This window comes from Notechis scutatus, chromosome Z (assembly GCF_049901735.1).
Source record: "Notechis scutatus isolate UNSWTSFEM ecotype Mainland chromosome Z, rNotScu1.2, whole genome shotgun sequence".
Taxonomy (NCBI): domain Eukaryota; kingdom Metazoa; phylum Chordata; class Lepidosauria; order Squamata; family Elapidae; genus Notechis; species Notechis scutatus.
Window position 1 is genome coordinate 48,128,249 of NC_142025.1, and position 15,121 is coordinate 48,143,369.

At 44.6% G+C, this 15,121-nt stretch overlaps 1 protein-coding gene across 1 annotated transcript in view; it reads right to left on the reverse strand.

Moving 5' to 3' along the window:
* LOC113424622 (macrophage mannose receptor 1-like) overlaps positions 1-15,121 on the reverse strand; it is a 69,759-nt gene that overhangs the window by 15,534 nt on the left and 39,104 nt on the right. The window contains exons 19-20 of the mRNA XM_026686400.2: positions 949-1,049; positions 419-561 (exon numbers count right to left, since the gene is read on the reverse strand). Of these exons, the coding sequence (XP_026542185.1) occupies positions 419-561; positions 949-1,049 (244 nt within the window). The remainder of the gene's footprint in view (positions 1-418; positions 562-948; positions 1,050-15,121) is intronic.

Sequence of the window (15,121 nt, forward strand, 5' to 3'; positions counted from 1 at the left end):
TGAACTCCTTGTGTTCATTGAGAGGTATAAAAAAAGATCACTGGCTACCTATAGCAATCTCAATGTATTTATAATTGCCTTTAGGATGTTTGAACAGTGATGCTACCCCAAAATATTTACACTAACTATATATATATATATATATATATATATATATATATATATATATATATATATATATATATATATATATGTGTGTGTGTGTGTGTGTGTGTGTGTGTGTGTGTGTGTGTGTGTATGTGTGTGTGTGTGTGTGTGTGTGTGTGTGTGTGTGTGTGTGTAAACTTTATTTACAAGAATTAAAAACATACAAATTTAAAAAATACAAAAACATTAGTATATAAATAACACATTCCTCTTTACATTTGATATCGAATTTGATAAGTCCTACTAGTCATACACTAACTATATCAATTACCTTGTCATCAAACCAAAGCCAGCCTTCACTGCACCCTTTTGGATTTGCAGGTAATGTGGGCCTTGCAGTTGTACGGACAGAGCTATTATGTCTTTCGCAGATGAAGCTTTTCTTAGTACCGCAGTTTATATCATTCCATACACCTGATAAAAGAAATTATATTGTCATCTGGGAAGATTAAATGATTCTTAAAATAAATAAATGATTCTTAAAATAAAATAAATAGCAACGGGTTAGCTATATGTTGCAACCAAAATAACAATAGTGCAAAGTGTAATAGTACATAATGGAATCCTACAGTACATGTGAAAGAATAGACCAAGGCTGTCAAACTTGCAGCTCACACTGCCCACGCCCAGGTCCAGTTTAGTGAAGGGGGAAAAAGTCCTGATACATCACGTGACACTGTTGTGACGACGCAAGTCTGACATCCCTGGAATAGATGTAGTCCTCACTTACTGACCACTCATTTATATACTGATCATGCACACACAAAGAACTGTTGAAAACCTGAAGTTTATTTTACTTGCCTGAATCATAATACATAACTACACAGTTTTCATCTTCATTCGCAAAGTTGGGTTCACCAGAGGCCCAGGCTTCATATGTCACTGGAGTTCCATCCATCCATCTGAAGAAAAATATGTGACAGTCACCTGTTAGATATTTACATAAGCCATGGCTGATTGGTTGGTCTGTGCGGCAGAAATTTAAAGAGCCGTCATTGTTTGTAGCCACGAACACTTCTCATGTAAAAGGAGCTGCCACGGCTACTGTTCTTTGTTCTGAACAATAAAATAAAGGAGTTAACCATTCAGAGTCTCCTGCGTAACTCTCTCCCACAACCTAACACTGGCAACGAAGGTGGGATCCTGAGAGAAGTGGGACTGCACACACGTGGCTAACTGACAGGACAAAGAACTCAACATGGCCGGGAACAATATGCCACCCGCACCGTTCGTCCCGACAATTGAGGACTGGGAATTCTACGTCGATCAATTCCAGATGTTCCTGGAAAGTAGTGACCTGATGAATATTACAGAACAGAGGAAATGAGCCGCCTTCCTCACGCATTGTGCCCTGCTGTCTTCAAAGTGGCTAAAGCTTTCACAGCCCCCAGTGATGTAAAAACAATGGCCTGGCCAGATTTAGAGAAAATTCTGAGGGCCCATTACACACCACCGGTATCCAGTCTGACCAAGAGACATGAGTTCTACCGGAGAGACCAGAAGGACGGAGAGAGCATCAACGATTTCATTGCGAGCCTGAGGAATCTTGCCGGGGCATGCAAATTCCTGAATGTGGATGAGGCAAAGAGGGATCGCGTAGTCTTCGGACTCAGGGACCTGACACTACAGAGCCGTCTCCTAACCAAGCCTAAAATAACATTAAAGGAGACTATTGAAGAAGCATCAGCAACATCCCAGAAGTCTGCTGCAGCCATGAAGAGGATGAATAAGACTCCACAGCCCTCCCAGAAGGACGCCGCCACTATTCACCACGAGGACCTCGGGTCGGGATCGACTGGCGACAAGGAAGTGAACCAACTACACACAGAAAGGCACCAGAAAAGCTGAGAAAAGAAGCGGAAGGAATTTTGGTGTGAGGGCTGCGAGGGAAATAATCTCCGATAGGAATGCTGGTTCAGAGATGCAGTCTGCCAATGATGTGAGCAGAGAGGACACATCGTGAGGGCATGCCGAGCATTCAAGCCAAACAGCAGAAGACCAAGACAAGGCACACCTCCCAGGAACCAAGAAAACCAGCCTGAGAACCACAGGAGCCAATTTAGCCAGAATCGACAGAACACCAAGTTGACCACAACGAGGAATGAAATGCATCAGACTGTGATAGTGGGCCACTCCAGCACGGCAAACACCAGAAAAGTCCACATGCAAGTCACAATAGAAGCCAAACAATGTAGGATGGAAATGGATTCTGGATCTCTTCTGTCAATGGTGTCATGGGACACCATCAAAAGTCTAATTCCCAACCTAAAAAAGGAACAGCTGAGCAAACAAAGAATAATCCTAAAGAACTATCAAGGGAACAGGATTCCCATCATTGGCATAGGTGAATTCAGAGTGACCTTCCGGCACCATTCCAGAATCCTGCCATTAACCGTGGTCGACCGGGACCAGCCAAGCCTTTTCGGGCTCAAGTGGTTCTGACCATTGGGGATTGATTTCACCAGAATCTACAGCATCGCAGAAAGCGAATGGGAAGACAATCTGATGGAAGAGTTCCGGGAAATGTTCAACAGAAAATTGGGCAAGTACTTGGGATCCCCTATTTCATTTAACCTAGACCCAAACATAGCCCCAATCAGACTAAAAGCAAGGTGTGTTCCATTTGCGTTTAAACCAAAAATAGACAAGCAACTAGACAAGCTCATTACCCAAGGAATCCTAGAACCTATAGACCATGCAAAATGGGAAACCCCCATCGTCCACCTATAAAGCCAGATGGATCTCTGCGCATCTCTGCTGACTACCGGGCCACACTTAACCGCACCTTACAACAGAGTGTGTACCCGATCCCAGTGGTACCGCACCTTTTACACTCCCTGGGGCTGAATTTTTTTCCGCAAAACTTGATCTCGCACAAGCCTACTGGCAATTACAGGTAGATGCTGAGATGGCGGAAGTGCAGACAATTGCAACACACTGCGGAGCTTTCCAATGTAACCGCCTACAATCTGGGGCTATTCCAGAGCCTCATGGAATGATTATTGCACAGAATAAAAGGGGTGGTGCCTTATTTCGATGATGTCCTCATATCAGCTGAGGACAAAGAACAATTACATGAACGTTTAAGGGAAGTCTTAAGCCATTTCAAAGAGGTGGGGCTTAAAGGAAAAAAGGAAAAATGCCAACTAGTAGCCAACAAGGTAGAATTCCTGGGCTATTTAATAGACAGTGAAGGAATCCACCACACAGACAGTAAAATTAAAGCAATCAAAGAAGCCCCCAGGCCAACAAACAAAACAGAATTGCAAGCTTTCCTTGGTCTCATTAACTTTTACCATATATTCTTACCACAGAAGGCAACTGTGGTGGAGCCACTCCACAGACTGCTTGACAAAAAAGCAGCCTGGGTTTGGGGGCAGAAAGAAGAAGCAGCGTTCCAAGAGATAAAGAGACTAATTACATCAAACAGTGTACTAATCCAGTACAAAGAGACTTTACCATTAATATTAACTTGTGACGCATCACCACTTGGGGTCAGCGCAATCATCAACCACATATTACCAAATGGAAAAGAAGGTCAAATTGCCTTCTACTCAAAGACCTTATCCAAACCGGAATGGAATTATATTCAACTTGACTTATAGCATTAATCGCAGTCACCGGAATCAAGTGATTCCATGAATACATATACAGAAATTTACACTAGTCACAGATTACAAACCACTTTTGGGCATCATCGCGGGGGACAGAGCCACTCCGAATATCTTATCCCCAGATTGACACATTGGATAAAATTCCTGGCTGCCTATGATTACAATTTAATTTACAGGCCAGGAAGAGACATTGACCATGCAGATGCACTGAGCCGATGCCTCCTACCCAGCCAGGATGAGGATCCAGTGCCAGTGACAACCACACTCCTGATAGAGACATTTGAACGAACACCGGTAACAGCAATCGATATCGCGAGGGAAACAGCTAAAGACAGAACTCTGGTGCGTGTTTTGAACTGGGTAGGGAGAGGGTGGCCTGAGAGGGAAAAAGCCAATGAAACTAAACTATTCTGGAACAGACAGACGGAACTATCAATACTAAAAGGGTGCATTCTGTGGGCGGATAGGGTAATAATTCCTGATAGTTTAAGAGACAATATAATGGAAATATTGCATGCGGGGCATCCAGGGATAGTGAGAATGAAATCCCTGGCAAGGAAATATGTATGGAGGCCAGGGATGGATAAGGAAATAGAGGCATGGGTATCAGCATGCAGGATTTGCCAGGAAAACAGGCCAGCACCGCCCACGGCACCCAATCATGAGTGGGAAACACCAAGGGGACTTTGGTCAAGGGTACATATAGATTTTGCGGGGCCAGTAAAGGGACACACAATGGCTGGAAGTCAGCATCATGCAGTCCACAACAGAGGCAGTCATTAGAAACCTAAGAAAACTATTTGCCACACACAGCCTGCCAGACATAATTGTATCTGACAATGGGCCCCAGTTCACAGCCACTCGGTTTGAGGTTTTCTAGCACAGAATGGGATACGGCACGCCTTATCGGCACCTGGACATCTGTCGACGAATGGACAAGCAGAACGCATGGTCTGATACATGAAAGAGACCCTCTAGAAACTGGGGCCAGGGGACATGCAAGTGAAAATAGATAAATTATTAAGCATATAGCACATAACACCCAGCGCGACAACAAATAAAAGCCCTGCTGAACTACTCATGGAAAAAAGGTTGAGATCACCCTTAGACAGATTACACCCCACATACAATACAGACAGACCCCTAGATTCATCCAGCAAATGCCAGACGTTCTAAATGGGTGATCCAAAAACCTAACAGGGAAGCCTCTATGGGTACCGGCAAAGGTGACCCAAGTAACGGGGCCCCGATCTTACAGGGTCAACACAACAGATGGCTGAAGCTGGAGAAGACACATAGACCAACTAAGAACATGAAGAACAAGGAGGAACATGGACATAAATAGAGAGGAAGGGGGTGACCCTGTCCAAACAGGCTATAACATAGAACAGGCCCTAACGACTAACGAGTCACAATCTCAACAGCTAAGAATAGCACCGAAAGCACTGAACGGAAATAGCAGAAATAGCAGACACTTACCAGACACACAAGGCAGGGACAGGCCTGGAGAAAAAGCGAAAGGGCAGTATCTAGTGGAAATAAAATGGCCGCCCCACTTAGAAGGTTCCAGGAGTTCCCATTGGAGGGAGCAGGAGAAACAACAGGTCTAACCGAACAACTCAGAGACCAGCCAATGACTGAACTGCACAAGTCCAGTTGCACCCATAAGAGTCCCACCTATCTACATGATTACGTGCGCTAGGTGAGACAGGATTGGGTGGACCGGACCAGGTGGGGAGGGGTGTTAGATATTTACATAAGCCACCGCTGATTGGTTGGTCTGCCATGGTGGAAATTTAAAGAGCTGTCATTGGTTGTAGCCACAAGCAGTTCTTATGTAAAAGGAGCTGCCGTGGCTGCTGTTCTTGTTCTGAATGATGAAATAAAGGAATTAACCATTTGGAATCTCCTACGTATCTCTCACCCACAACCTAACATCATCTATGATGCTCTGAGCTCAAAACAACTGTTGGAAGATCAAGAAGGGCTGTTTCAAGGCTTGTAATTCTCACCAATATTGACAATGTAAAACAATAGTAACTGAAAGACTGTAACCAAAATGGTATGGCATGCTAACAAATATTGAGAAATTACAGATAGTCCTTGAGTTATGGTGGAAATTGGAACTGGAATTGCTGTCTCTAAGAACTGTAGCTGCAAAGTGTGATGTCATGTGATTTCATTGCTTAGCAATGGCAATCCAGGTAGTCCCAATTGCGATTGTCATCCCAATTCAGACAAATTATTAAGTGGGATGCAGAGGTAGCAGTAGGATACCGCATGAGGATTGGGAAGGCCTTAGGAAGCCGGCTACAGGCCATACCTGAGTTGACCATGATCTCACAGAATCCAGAGAAAATGGATGTAGAGGTGTGTGCAAGTACAGGAAGGCTGGCGGGAAAGGACAGTGCATCTATATGTATGAGCACAGAGAGGCCACAAAAGCAGGACTCAAGGTGCATGCAAGAATTTATCTGCACTGCAGAAAGGCAGGGAAAAGAGGATGTGGAGTGCATGTGTGTGAGTGAGGGAGGTTGGAAAATAAGACTTCGGTTGTTATGTACCTGTCTGCTGTCACAGAATATCACTAGTGAGTGCATGCATATGTGCTTGCACAGGAAGGTTCAAGAAAAATGCTGGTGAATGTGTGAGCACAGGAAGTTCCAGAAAAGGTGGGCACAGGTGAATGAAAGTGAGCAAAAAGGGGAAGACGGCACACTGTGTGTGATCAAAGACATGACTGGCCAGACGGTAGGGAAGTGTAGAGACTTACCAGAGCTATTAGTGATCAAAGACTTTCCTTGCTGCCTTTCCCATTGAGTTTTTTTTGTGGGAAGCTAGCTCAGAAGGTTGGCAATGGTGAACACATGACTATGGGATGCTGCAACTGGTCCAAGGGCAAGTTGCTTGCCAAGGGACCCAATTTTCTTCATGTTTCCATGGAAGCACTATGAGAACCAGAACTTTGAGGATTAGTTGTTAGTTCCCTTATTCAGTGACATTCTAACTTTGAAAATTTGCTGAATAAATGGTCAATATCACTGGTCAACAAGAAGAAAACCTCAGAAGGCTTAATTTTACCAGAATGCATCCCTAACAAAGGAAAATTAAGTCCTTAATGTTAATTGGCTCTCAGTTCCAAGATATAGCTTCAGGTCAAAATTGCCTCAAAATAAATCAAAATTACAAGAGGGGTGTGTGATTATGCTCCATAACTTTTCTGCAAAATATGATATAGCAATGAGAATGGTGCCACACCAACCATTATAAATTTATAAATAACAACTTTTCATTCATTTTTCATGTAACATTTTCATGCTTTTTGCATGAAAAACTGACAAGCTCTAAAATCAGATTAAATGACAAGGTTCTACCTTTATTCACTATCTAAACTGCACTTTTGGGCTTTGCTCTTGTGAACTGCAGTAGGATCATCTCTGGGGTGATTCCAGCAGTAAAGGCAAGCATGGAGGGACTCCATTTCCCTTGGTATCTTTTCTTCATTTTCTTGGTATCCTGGTGGAATCTTTCCCCCATGCTCATTACTCACTGCCCGCCAGTTCTAAGGGAAATAGTCTAAATGCGAGTGTAAGAAGTTAATTTTCAATGACATGTTTGCACCAAGTGCTTTATGGGATCTAAGCAAATTTTCCATGTGTTTTTCATAGTCATCTACCTTGATATTCTCAAAGTGAAGATAAGTTTATACACTTCCATTTTTATTGTTCTACTGTACTTTGTCGAGAAGTTACGAGGCATCATGATTATTAGACTCCTCTCTCTCTTGTAGGCAAATATACTCACCTATGTATAAATCTTTATTGTGAAATATATTGAAAACTTTAGCCAACCATCACATTTATCACCTGTTTTCTAATTCATCTAATCAAAACATGTAAAATTAACACATTTTATCTCAAAGGTTGATAATTTCCCAAAGTTTGTAGACCAGTGTATGTATTAAAGCATACAGTATCAGATTGTCAATTATCTAGATTGTGCTGTCCCAGCCAGTCTATGGGAATTGGATAGTTACTTAGGAATTATGAGCTGTCTCCTTAAGGGGATGCATCATGGTAAATGTATTAAAGGTATCCTGGGAAATGTAGTTCATGCCACGTGGCCACATGTGTAATCCTGATTGGTCACTAAATTGACCCTCGAGGGATTGGGGGAGGTTTCCCTCCATTCTTGCCTGGACTTATGAACTAATAGCAGCTTTTCTACCGCTACAAGATGGGTTAGGAGATAACCATCTTTCATCTGCAAGGCTGATATACAAAGGATTGGTCATTATAGAAGAACTTCATCACAAATGTGAGTTATGAAGATACCTGATGTACCAATAAATGTACTTTGTTATGGATGTTTTGTGGAATTTATCTGTCTGCATCTGCACAGCTACAAATCCACCTCTGTGCATGAGACAGGAAAGTGAAAGATGAATCCTAACCCATCAGAATAAATTTGTTAATTTTGGATTTGTGATAAAGCAACATAATATTGAAGCCAGGAGTGAATGTACAATGCTAAGTTCTGTGCCTCAGTTTGAATTACAGGGAAGGGCAAGAATCCCCCTCCCCTTTTGTGCAAGGGACTTTCCAAATATCCTACGCTCTGGCTTTCAAAGGCTATCAAATTTGTTACTGAGGCAGGATTCCTTTGTCTTCACATCAAGCCAGGAAGGGGCAAATTCCCCCTCCTTTTCTCATCAGCGAAAGATTTGCTGTGTCTCAAATTACAACTCCTAACTGGGAAGAGTCAATTTGTAAAACAAAGGGAGGAGCCAGTTTTTACTCATCTGCCCTGCTTCTCCCCAGTTACTACCTACATTTTTTTTTTCAAACGTACTTGAAGTTACCATTCTCAGCAACTGATGATAATTGCTCCTTTTTTTCTTCCTTTTTCCCTCTGAGACAAAGACTGCATCTTGCTAGCCATTTCAACCAAAAGCTTCCACAGGAAGTCAGTCATTAAAATACCTCATCACCATAAAAACGGCCTGCCACGAGACAGACCCCTTTGTCTTAAACTCTCTACATGCTGTTTGCATGGTGAGAGGGGCTGGAGCCCCCCACATGCTACAAACAAAGTACTTTCTGACCCACCCAGCCCTCTTCTCTGCTCAACTTCTCTTCCTGCTATTTCAAAGACTTGTTTTAAATAATAAGAGAGAAAGCAAACTTCCCATTCTTTCAAGGGACAGACAAGCAGCTTTATTTTATCTCTCCCTGAGCTAACTCTACGAAAACTAATTTACCAAACTAGCTTGTGCCCTGGAGTAAAAACAAAGGATGTGTTTTCCTCTATCTTAGCCAGCTTTGCCACGAGGCCTCCTGCCATTTACAATGCAGGCTGTAAAACCTTCTCTGACCGGTTTTATTGGGGCTATAAATCAAATCTCCAGCAAGTAAGCTACGTGAACAAAAGCAATTTCATTTCCCTCATGAAGCATACAGTTTATCCATCTTATTTTTATGCTAGAAAAATTTTAAGCATAACAAGGACTGCAAATAATGCAAAAATGTTGTACTTGTTTGATTAATTTCTCTTCCATCGAGTAAGGATTAAATACCTTTGAGACCCAACTACCCCTCTCCTAATGGGCAACACCACATCTTGGTAAATCAGCCTACATCCCCATCTGGTGGTCAAGAAGAAATTTCCCAAACTTTGATTTTTTTAACACAGTTTCTCAAATATTGACCAGAGTGTTTCTCCAATGATAACTCCCTTTGAAACTATTGTGGACAATTTATTTAATTTGACCAGAATGATTATCCAATGACAATCCCCTTTTTGAAACTATTGTGCACCATTTAATCAACTTAATTCAAAGGTCCCAAGAGTATCTGCAACCTAACATGGGCGTAGCAACAGTGTCTTACTGACCCTCTGCTGCCACCTTGTGAAGCAAGCGACCCTTATAGGCATATTTCTGCGTTCTGCCCTCAAGTCTTCAGACTACACGATGCATATTTCTGCGTTCAGCCCTCTAGTCTTCAGACTTCGCGATGCAACCTATAGTGCCCCCTTCTGTCGCAAGCTCACTACACACCCTGGAAGCAGCCATACTGTGTGCTGTGCTACCATTGCCCAGACTCTGCAGTGCCACCTATGTGCCCAAGTATTAAATCCAGCAGCAATTCTACTTTCTGCTACCTGCTTGCAGTGCCTCCTAGTACAAAAAAGGGATTGCACGGAAAACCAGTAAATTTTTCCAAAGACACCTTTTGCCAATTTGAAGCATGGCAACTTCCTCAGCCATGACAGATATCTCTGAGGTACCAGAAGACCCGAATCCTCCACCCACCTTTGTTGTAAATGTGGAGCCTGGTTCCCAACAACCGCCTTTAGATGTCCAACCCTATGGAGAAGCCGCGATATCTCCAAAAGCCTACAACTTCAGAAAGAGTAAGAAGCTTACCGAATCCATGGAAGAACATTTGAAGAACGATTGGCAGCAGCAATATCACCGCTACACAGACTCATGGGCGAAGCTTGAGAAGATCTGTGATTCCCCAATACATAAGCTGCCCCCCGAGAAACTCCGTACATTGCTAGATGATCTAGATGCCCTTTTCTCACAATGGAGACACAGCAAAAACAACCTCAAGTCCATCCAGTCAAGACTGGGTGACCCAAACTCCTAACACACATTCAATACTTCGAGGAGTTTCACAAGGAATGTGAAGACTGTGTCGAGGAAAGCAAGACAGCCCTCCAGGCAGTGTTCCACAATGTTCTTCAGCAGGAAGTAGCTGCTGAAGACTGTGAAGACTGTGTCGAGGAAAGCAAGACAGCCCTCCAGGCAGTGTTCCACAATGTTCTTCAGCAGGAAGTAGCATCAAGGGAGCAGGCCACATCAAATATAGCTCCTCGATCACATGTGTCTTCTTCCCATCATTCTAAGAAAGCCTCCTCCCTCCATCCCAAATCGGCTCAATCGCAATCAGGTTCTAGTGTCTGGTGCCAATTCTCTGCTGCTGGCTCTCACTATCTTTCCACAGCATCCTCCCTTCGTAGTGGAGCATCTCAGGCCTCCAAAGCAGCAAGTTACACCGAACGGGCTGCAGAAGCTGAAGTAGAAGCTGCAGTAGCAGATGCAGAGCTACGCACCACAGAGGAGGTGACACAGCAGAAGGCAGAAATAGCCAGTCAACAGGCTGAAATAGCGGCTCAACAGACTGAAATAGCAGCTCAACAGGCCAAAGCCCAGGCCAGACAACAGGTGGAAATGGCCAAAGTGCAGGCCAAATTGGAATTGGCTGAACAGCAAAGAAGATGCTGCAACAAAGATGGCACGGGCCACAGCATGGCAGAAGATGGCCGACAACACCTTCCTCCAATTCAACCTCGAAGAGTTGGGAGAAGAGAGCCCAGATACATGAGTCAAGGCCTACATGGATGAGCGGCACTCGCTACAAAACGAGCAGCTGGAACCACCTCAGTTGCCTAACAGTCTCCCACAACCAGAGAAGCACAGGGATGAACCTCAACTACAGACTCTACACGTTAGTTACGCAACTGACATTGTACGACCTACATCAAACCTCCAACATCAAACCTTCCCCAACATCAAACTTTCCCCAACTGATGTTGTACGTAATAAGGTCCGAGACTCTCTTCCCAACACTAGAATTCCTACTTCAACATCTCATGGTCTGCCAGATGAGTAAATTGGCCCAACAGTGCCTACAACGACTTCTAAACGAGTCGACATGCCATCAACAACAACTGCCACATTCAATCCACAGGCAGCAGCATTCCTGCCACAACCTCAATACCAATCCATCTCCCAGGCACCACAAGGTGACCACGCCCAGCTTACACAGCAGAGTGACGCTCGACCATCGTCCCCAGTATGGGAGGACAACATCCTCCATAAGTACTGGGAAGAAGACTACAACCCATCATTGACTTACAACCCGAACCCACCCTACGAGAATTCAGGGGGAGAGCCCTCTACGTCAATACCTCCCCCAACTCAGCAAATGCTAAAGATTACTGGAGAAACTTGGCTGTACAGAGTGGAAAGCTAAATTTGCACCCCAATGGAGTCCATAGATTCTCTGACAAGCCAGGCAGCAAATATCTAGTATGGGAGAAACTTTTCCTGCACCCCATTCAGGCGGCACACCTGAACCCTGATGAAATAATCGGACACTTGATAGTATGGCTAGGGCCACAGTCTGTCAACATACCAAGAGCACTTTTCACATCCCATTTAAATGACCTGGCTGCTGCCCTATGGTTATCATGGAAAAGGCTCGACAAATTGTATGGCGCTTCCAAGGACGTAGAAAAATCTGGATAGCCTCGACAGTTTTCCTAAAATTCCTATTGACAAACCTTGGTGAATCATAGACCTCGCTAACATTCTTGTCCAGCTGAGAACGGCACAATGGGATCCCAATTTACTGGCACTCACCTATCTCAATCACGTCGACACGCAGAACAAAATTGTTCGAAAACTTCCGCAGGTGCTAATTGAAAAATGGCTCCAGTTGACTGAAACCTTCATGGCCAAGGATCGCCACCACTTTCTATCCTTCACACTTCTCGAAGAATTTGTGTCCCACCAAGCGACAGTGTGCAACACACACCGAGCCCGTGGACTCAGAGCTGTTAGTCCTCCTAATAAGAGAAGATACAACAGCAACCATATATCGCCCTCAGGCCCTATGCACACTACCAGGGAAAGACCCTCCATGGTTGTCCATAATACCGAGATTGACTCCTCATCCACACACAGTTGGGGAGAGAACTCCTCAGATACAATCCAAGTTAGATCTCCGAACACAAGGAGAATACAATTTTGTCCTATGCACAACACTCGTCATTCGCTGAACAGCTGCACTGGGTTTGCAGCGAAATCACTGACCCAACGAAAAGAATTGCTAAGAGAGTACCAATACTGCTACAAGTGTTGTGAATCCAAACATTCGTCCAATTACTGCACAACCAAAGTGCAATGTCACATCTGCAAAAGTGACCAGCACCCCACCACGCTGCATCCAGACGCCGAGCCACCATGGCAGATATCTCGCAACTCTCCTTCGAACAAGGAGCCTTACTGTACCACAGAAGCACACAGGGCTCCTTGGCAGACTGACAAACCACAACCAAAACCGAGCATGAGTGTCAACTGCACAGCACCGTGTGCCGACTCACCACACCCTAGTTCGTGTCTTCCCATTTGCTTAGCCAAAATGTACCCTGAAGGACGCCCCGAAGATGCCATGAAAATGTATGTACAGATAGACACTCAAAGCACCTGCACCCTGGCCAGACCCGCATTCTTCGACCTTTTTGAGGTGCAACAGGCCAAACTTCCCTTCACTGTATCAACATGCCATACACCAAGAAGCATGGCGGGGAGGAGAGCTACTGGACTTTGCATAGAGTCATTGGATGAAAGTACCCGATTCCCACTACTGCCTGTGTTTGAGTGTGATGGGGTACCAAACGACCGCAGTCAGATCGCGACATCTGAGGTCATAAGTAGCATGCCTCACCTACAGCACCTGGCTCATCACTTTCCCGCTCTAAATCCAGAGGCTGATATGCTACACTTGCTGGGGAATAATGTCCCATGCACCTTTCTCTTCTCCGAATCAGTCGGTGGCCCCGTAGACGGTCCAGTGGTCATCAAATCTCCACTAGGATGGGGGATTGTAGGAATTGTCAGTGATGCTCAGATGCAGACTCCAACCCAGGCAAATTCCTTAGCACCATCCATTCCAACAGCCTTTCGATGCCCTTTAGCACCATCGAAAACAAGAATGGCGTTCCAGCCTAAAAGGCCGCTGCCAATCAGTACACATTTGCTAGGACACCCTGAACTGTTGTATACAGTTAAATGTTTGTGAAAATGTACAGCCCCTGAAGCTAATATTAATTTTGTTTACTAATGGCTGGAATTTTTATTGTAAAATCTTGTAATGGTCTGTTGAGAGCATGGAAGATTCACAACCTGCCTACATGCACATTCCTTGGTGAACCACTTCCTTGGTTCATGGCTGGCTTAGGAATTCTGGGAGTTGAAGTTCACAAGACATAAAAGGGCCATTGTTCCCTACCCCTGCCTATACCATTTCAAACAAATAGTTGTCCAATCTCTTCTTAAAAACTCCAGTGTTGGAGCATCCACAACTTTTAGAGGCAAGTCATTGCACTGATTAATTGTTCTAATTATGATAAATTATGTTCCACAATAAAAGCATTGCAAACAGATCCCTGTCAAACTCTTGTTTTCAACAAATGTTGGCTAGGAACTTAACAAAATCTTCCTTATTCATATTTATTCCATTTTACTGTAAAAATAATTTCATTTTTATATATCTTGTGCACCTGATGATGATGTTATCAATGATGATGATAATCAAGAAAATCAAATAAGAAAGTGAGAATTTTGGATCTCTTTCTGAACATCAAAAAGACCAAGCTCATGACTGCAAAGAATGGAAATATCAAAATAGAAATTGATGGTGAAGAGATAGAATGCATGAAAAAAACAAATCATTTTTGTGCTGTATTAGCATACTCCAAACCCTCGCAAACTGATTGGTCCAGACGGACAGCGACCTGATTAGTGAAGCCCGGCCGTGATTGGAGCGCTAAGAATCTACCACGATTGGCTGTGCCAATCGCAGGAGATTCAAAGCGCTGCCATTGGCCGCCGAGCTGCGAGCCAGCCCTATATAAAGGCTGCCGCGGCTTGTATTCTTCAGACTGTTCCTATTCTAAATAAAGAGCTGAACTCACTAGAATGGTCTTGCGTCTCCTTCGAACCGATCCACCTCAGATCTAACACTGGCGACGAGGATGGGATCGTGAGACAAAGAGACCACCCAGCACGTGGCAAGGCGGCACACAGCAGCAAGCAGCATGGCGGCATCAACTCACCACCGCACCCTTCAATCCCGCTACCGAGGGCTGGGAATCCTATACCGATAGGTTCCAGATGTTCCTCGAGAGTAGCAATCTTAAAGATGCCAACGGCCACAAGAAACGGGCCGTATTCCTCACACACTGCGGGCCAGCGGTGTTTAAAATGGCCAAAGCCTTGGCCAAGCCGGAGGACATCAAGACCATGGAGTGGGGCGACCTCGAACCCCTGCTACGAAGCCACTACGTCCCCGTGTGCCCATCCTCATCCGGCGCACGATTTCTACAGGTGGGACCAGCGCGAGGTCAAGGGGCTTGGCGATTTCATAGCGAGTCTACTGTGCGAGTTCGCCGACCTGGACGAGGCCCTGCGAGACCGCGTCGTCCTGGGACTCTGAGACCCCATTCTCCAGAGCCACATCATGGCAAAGGGCGACATCTCCCTCGCCGATGCGCTCACAGAGGTAGCC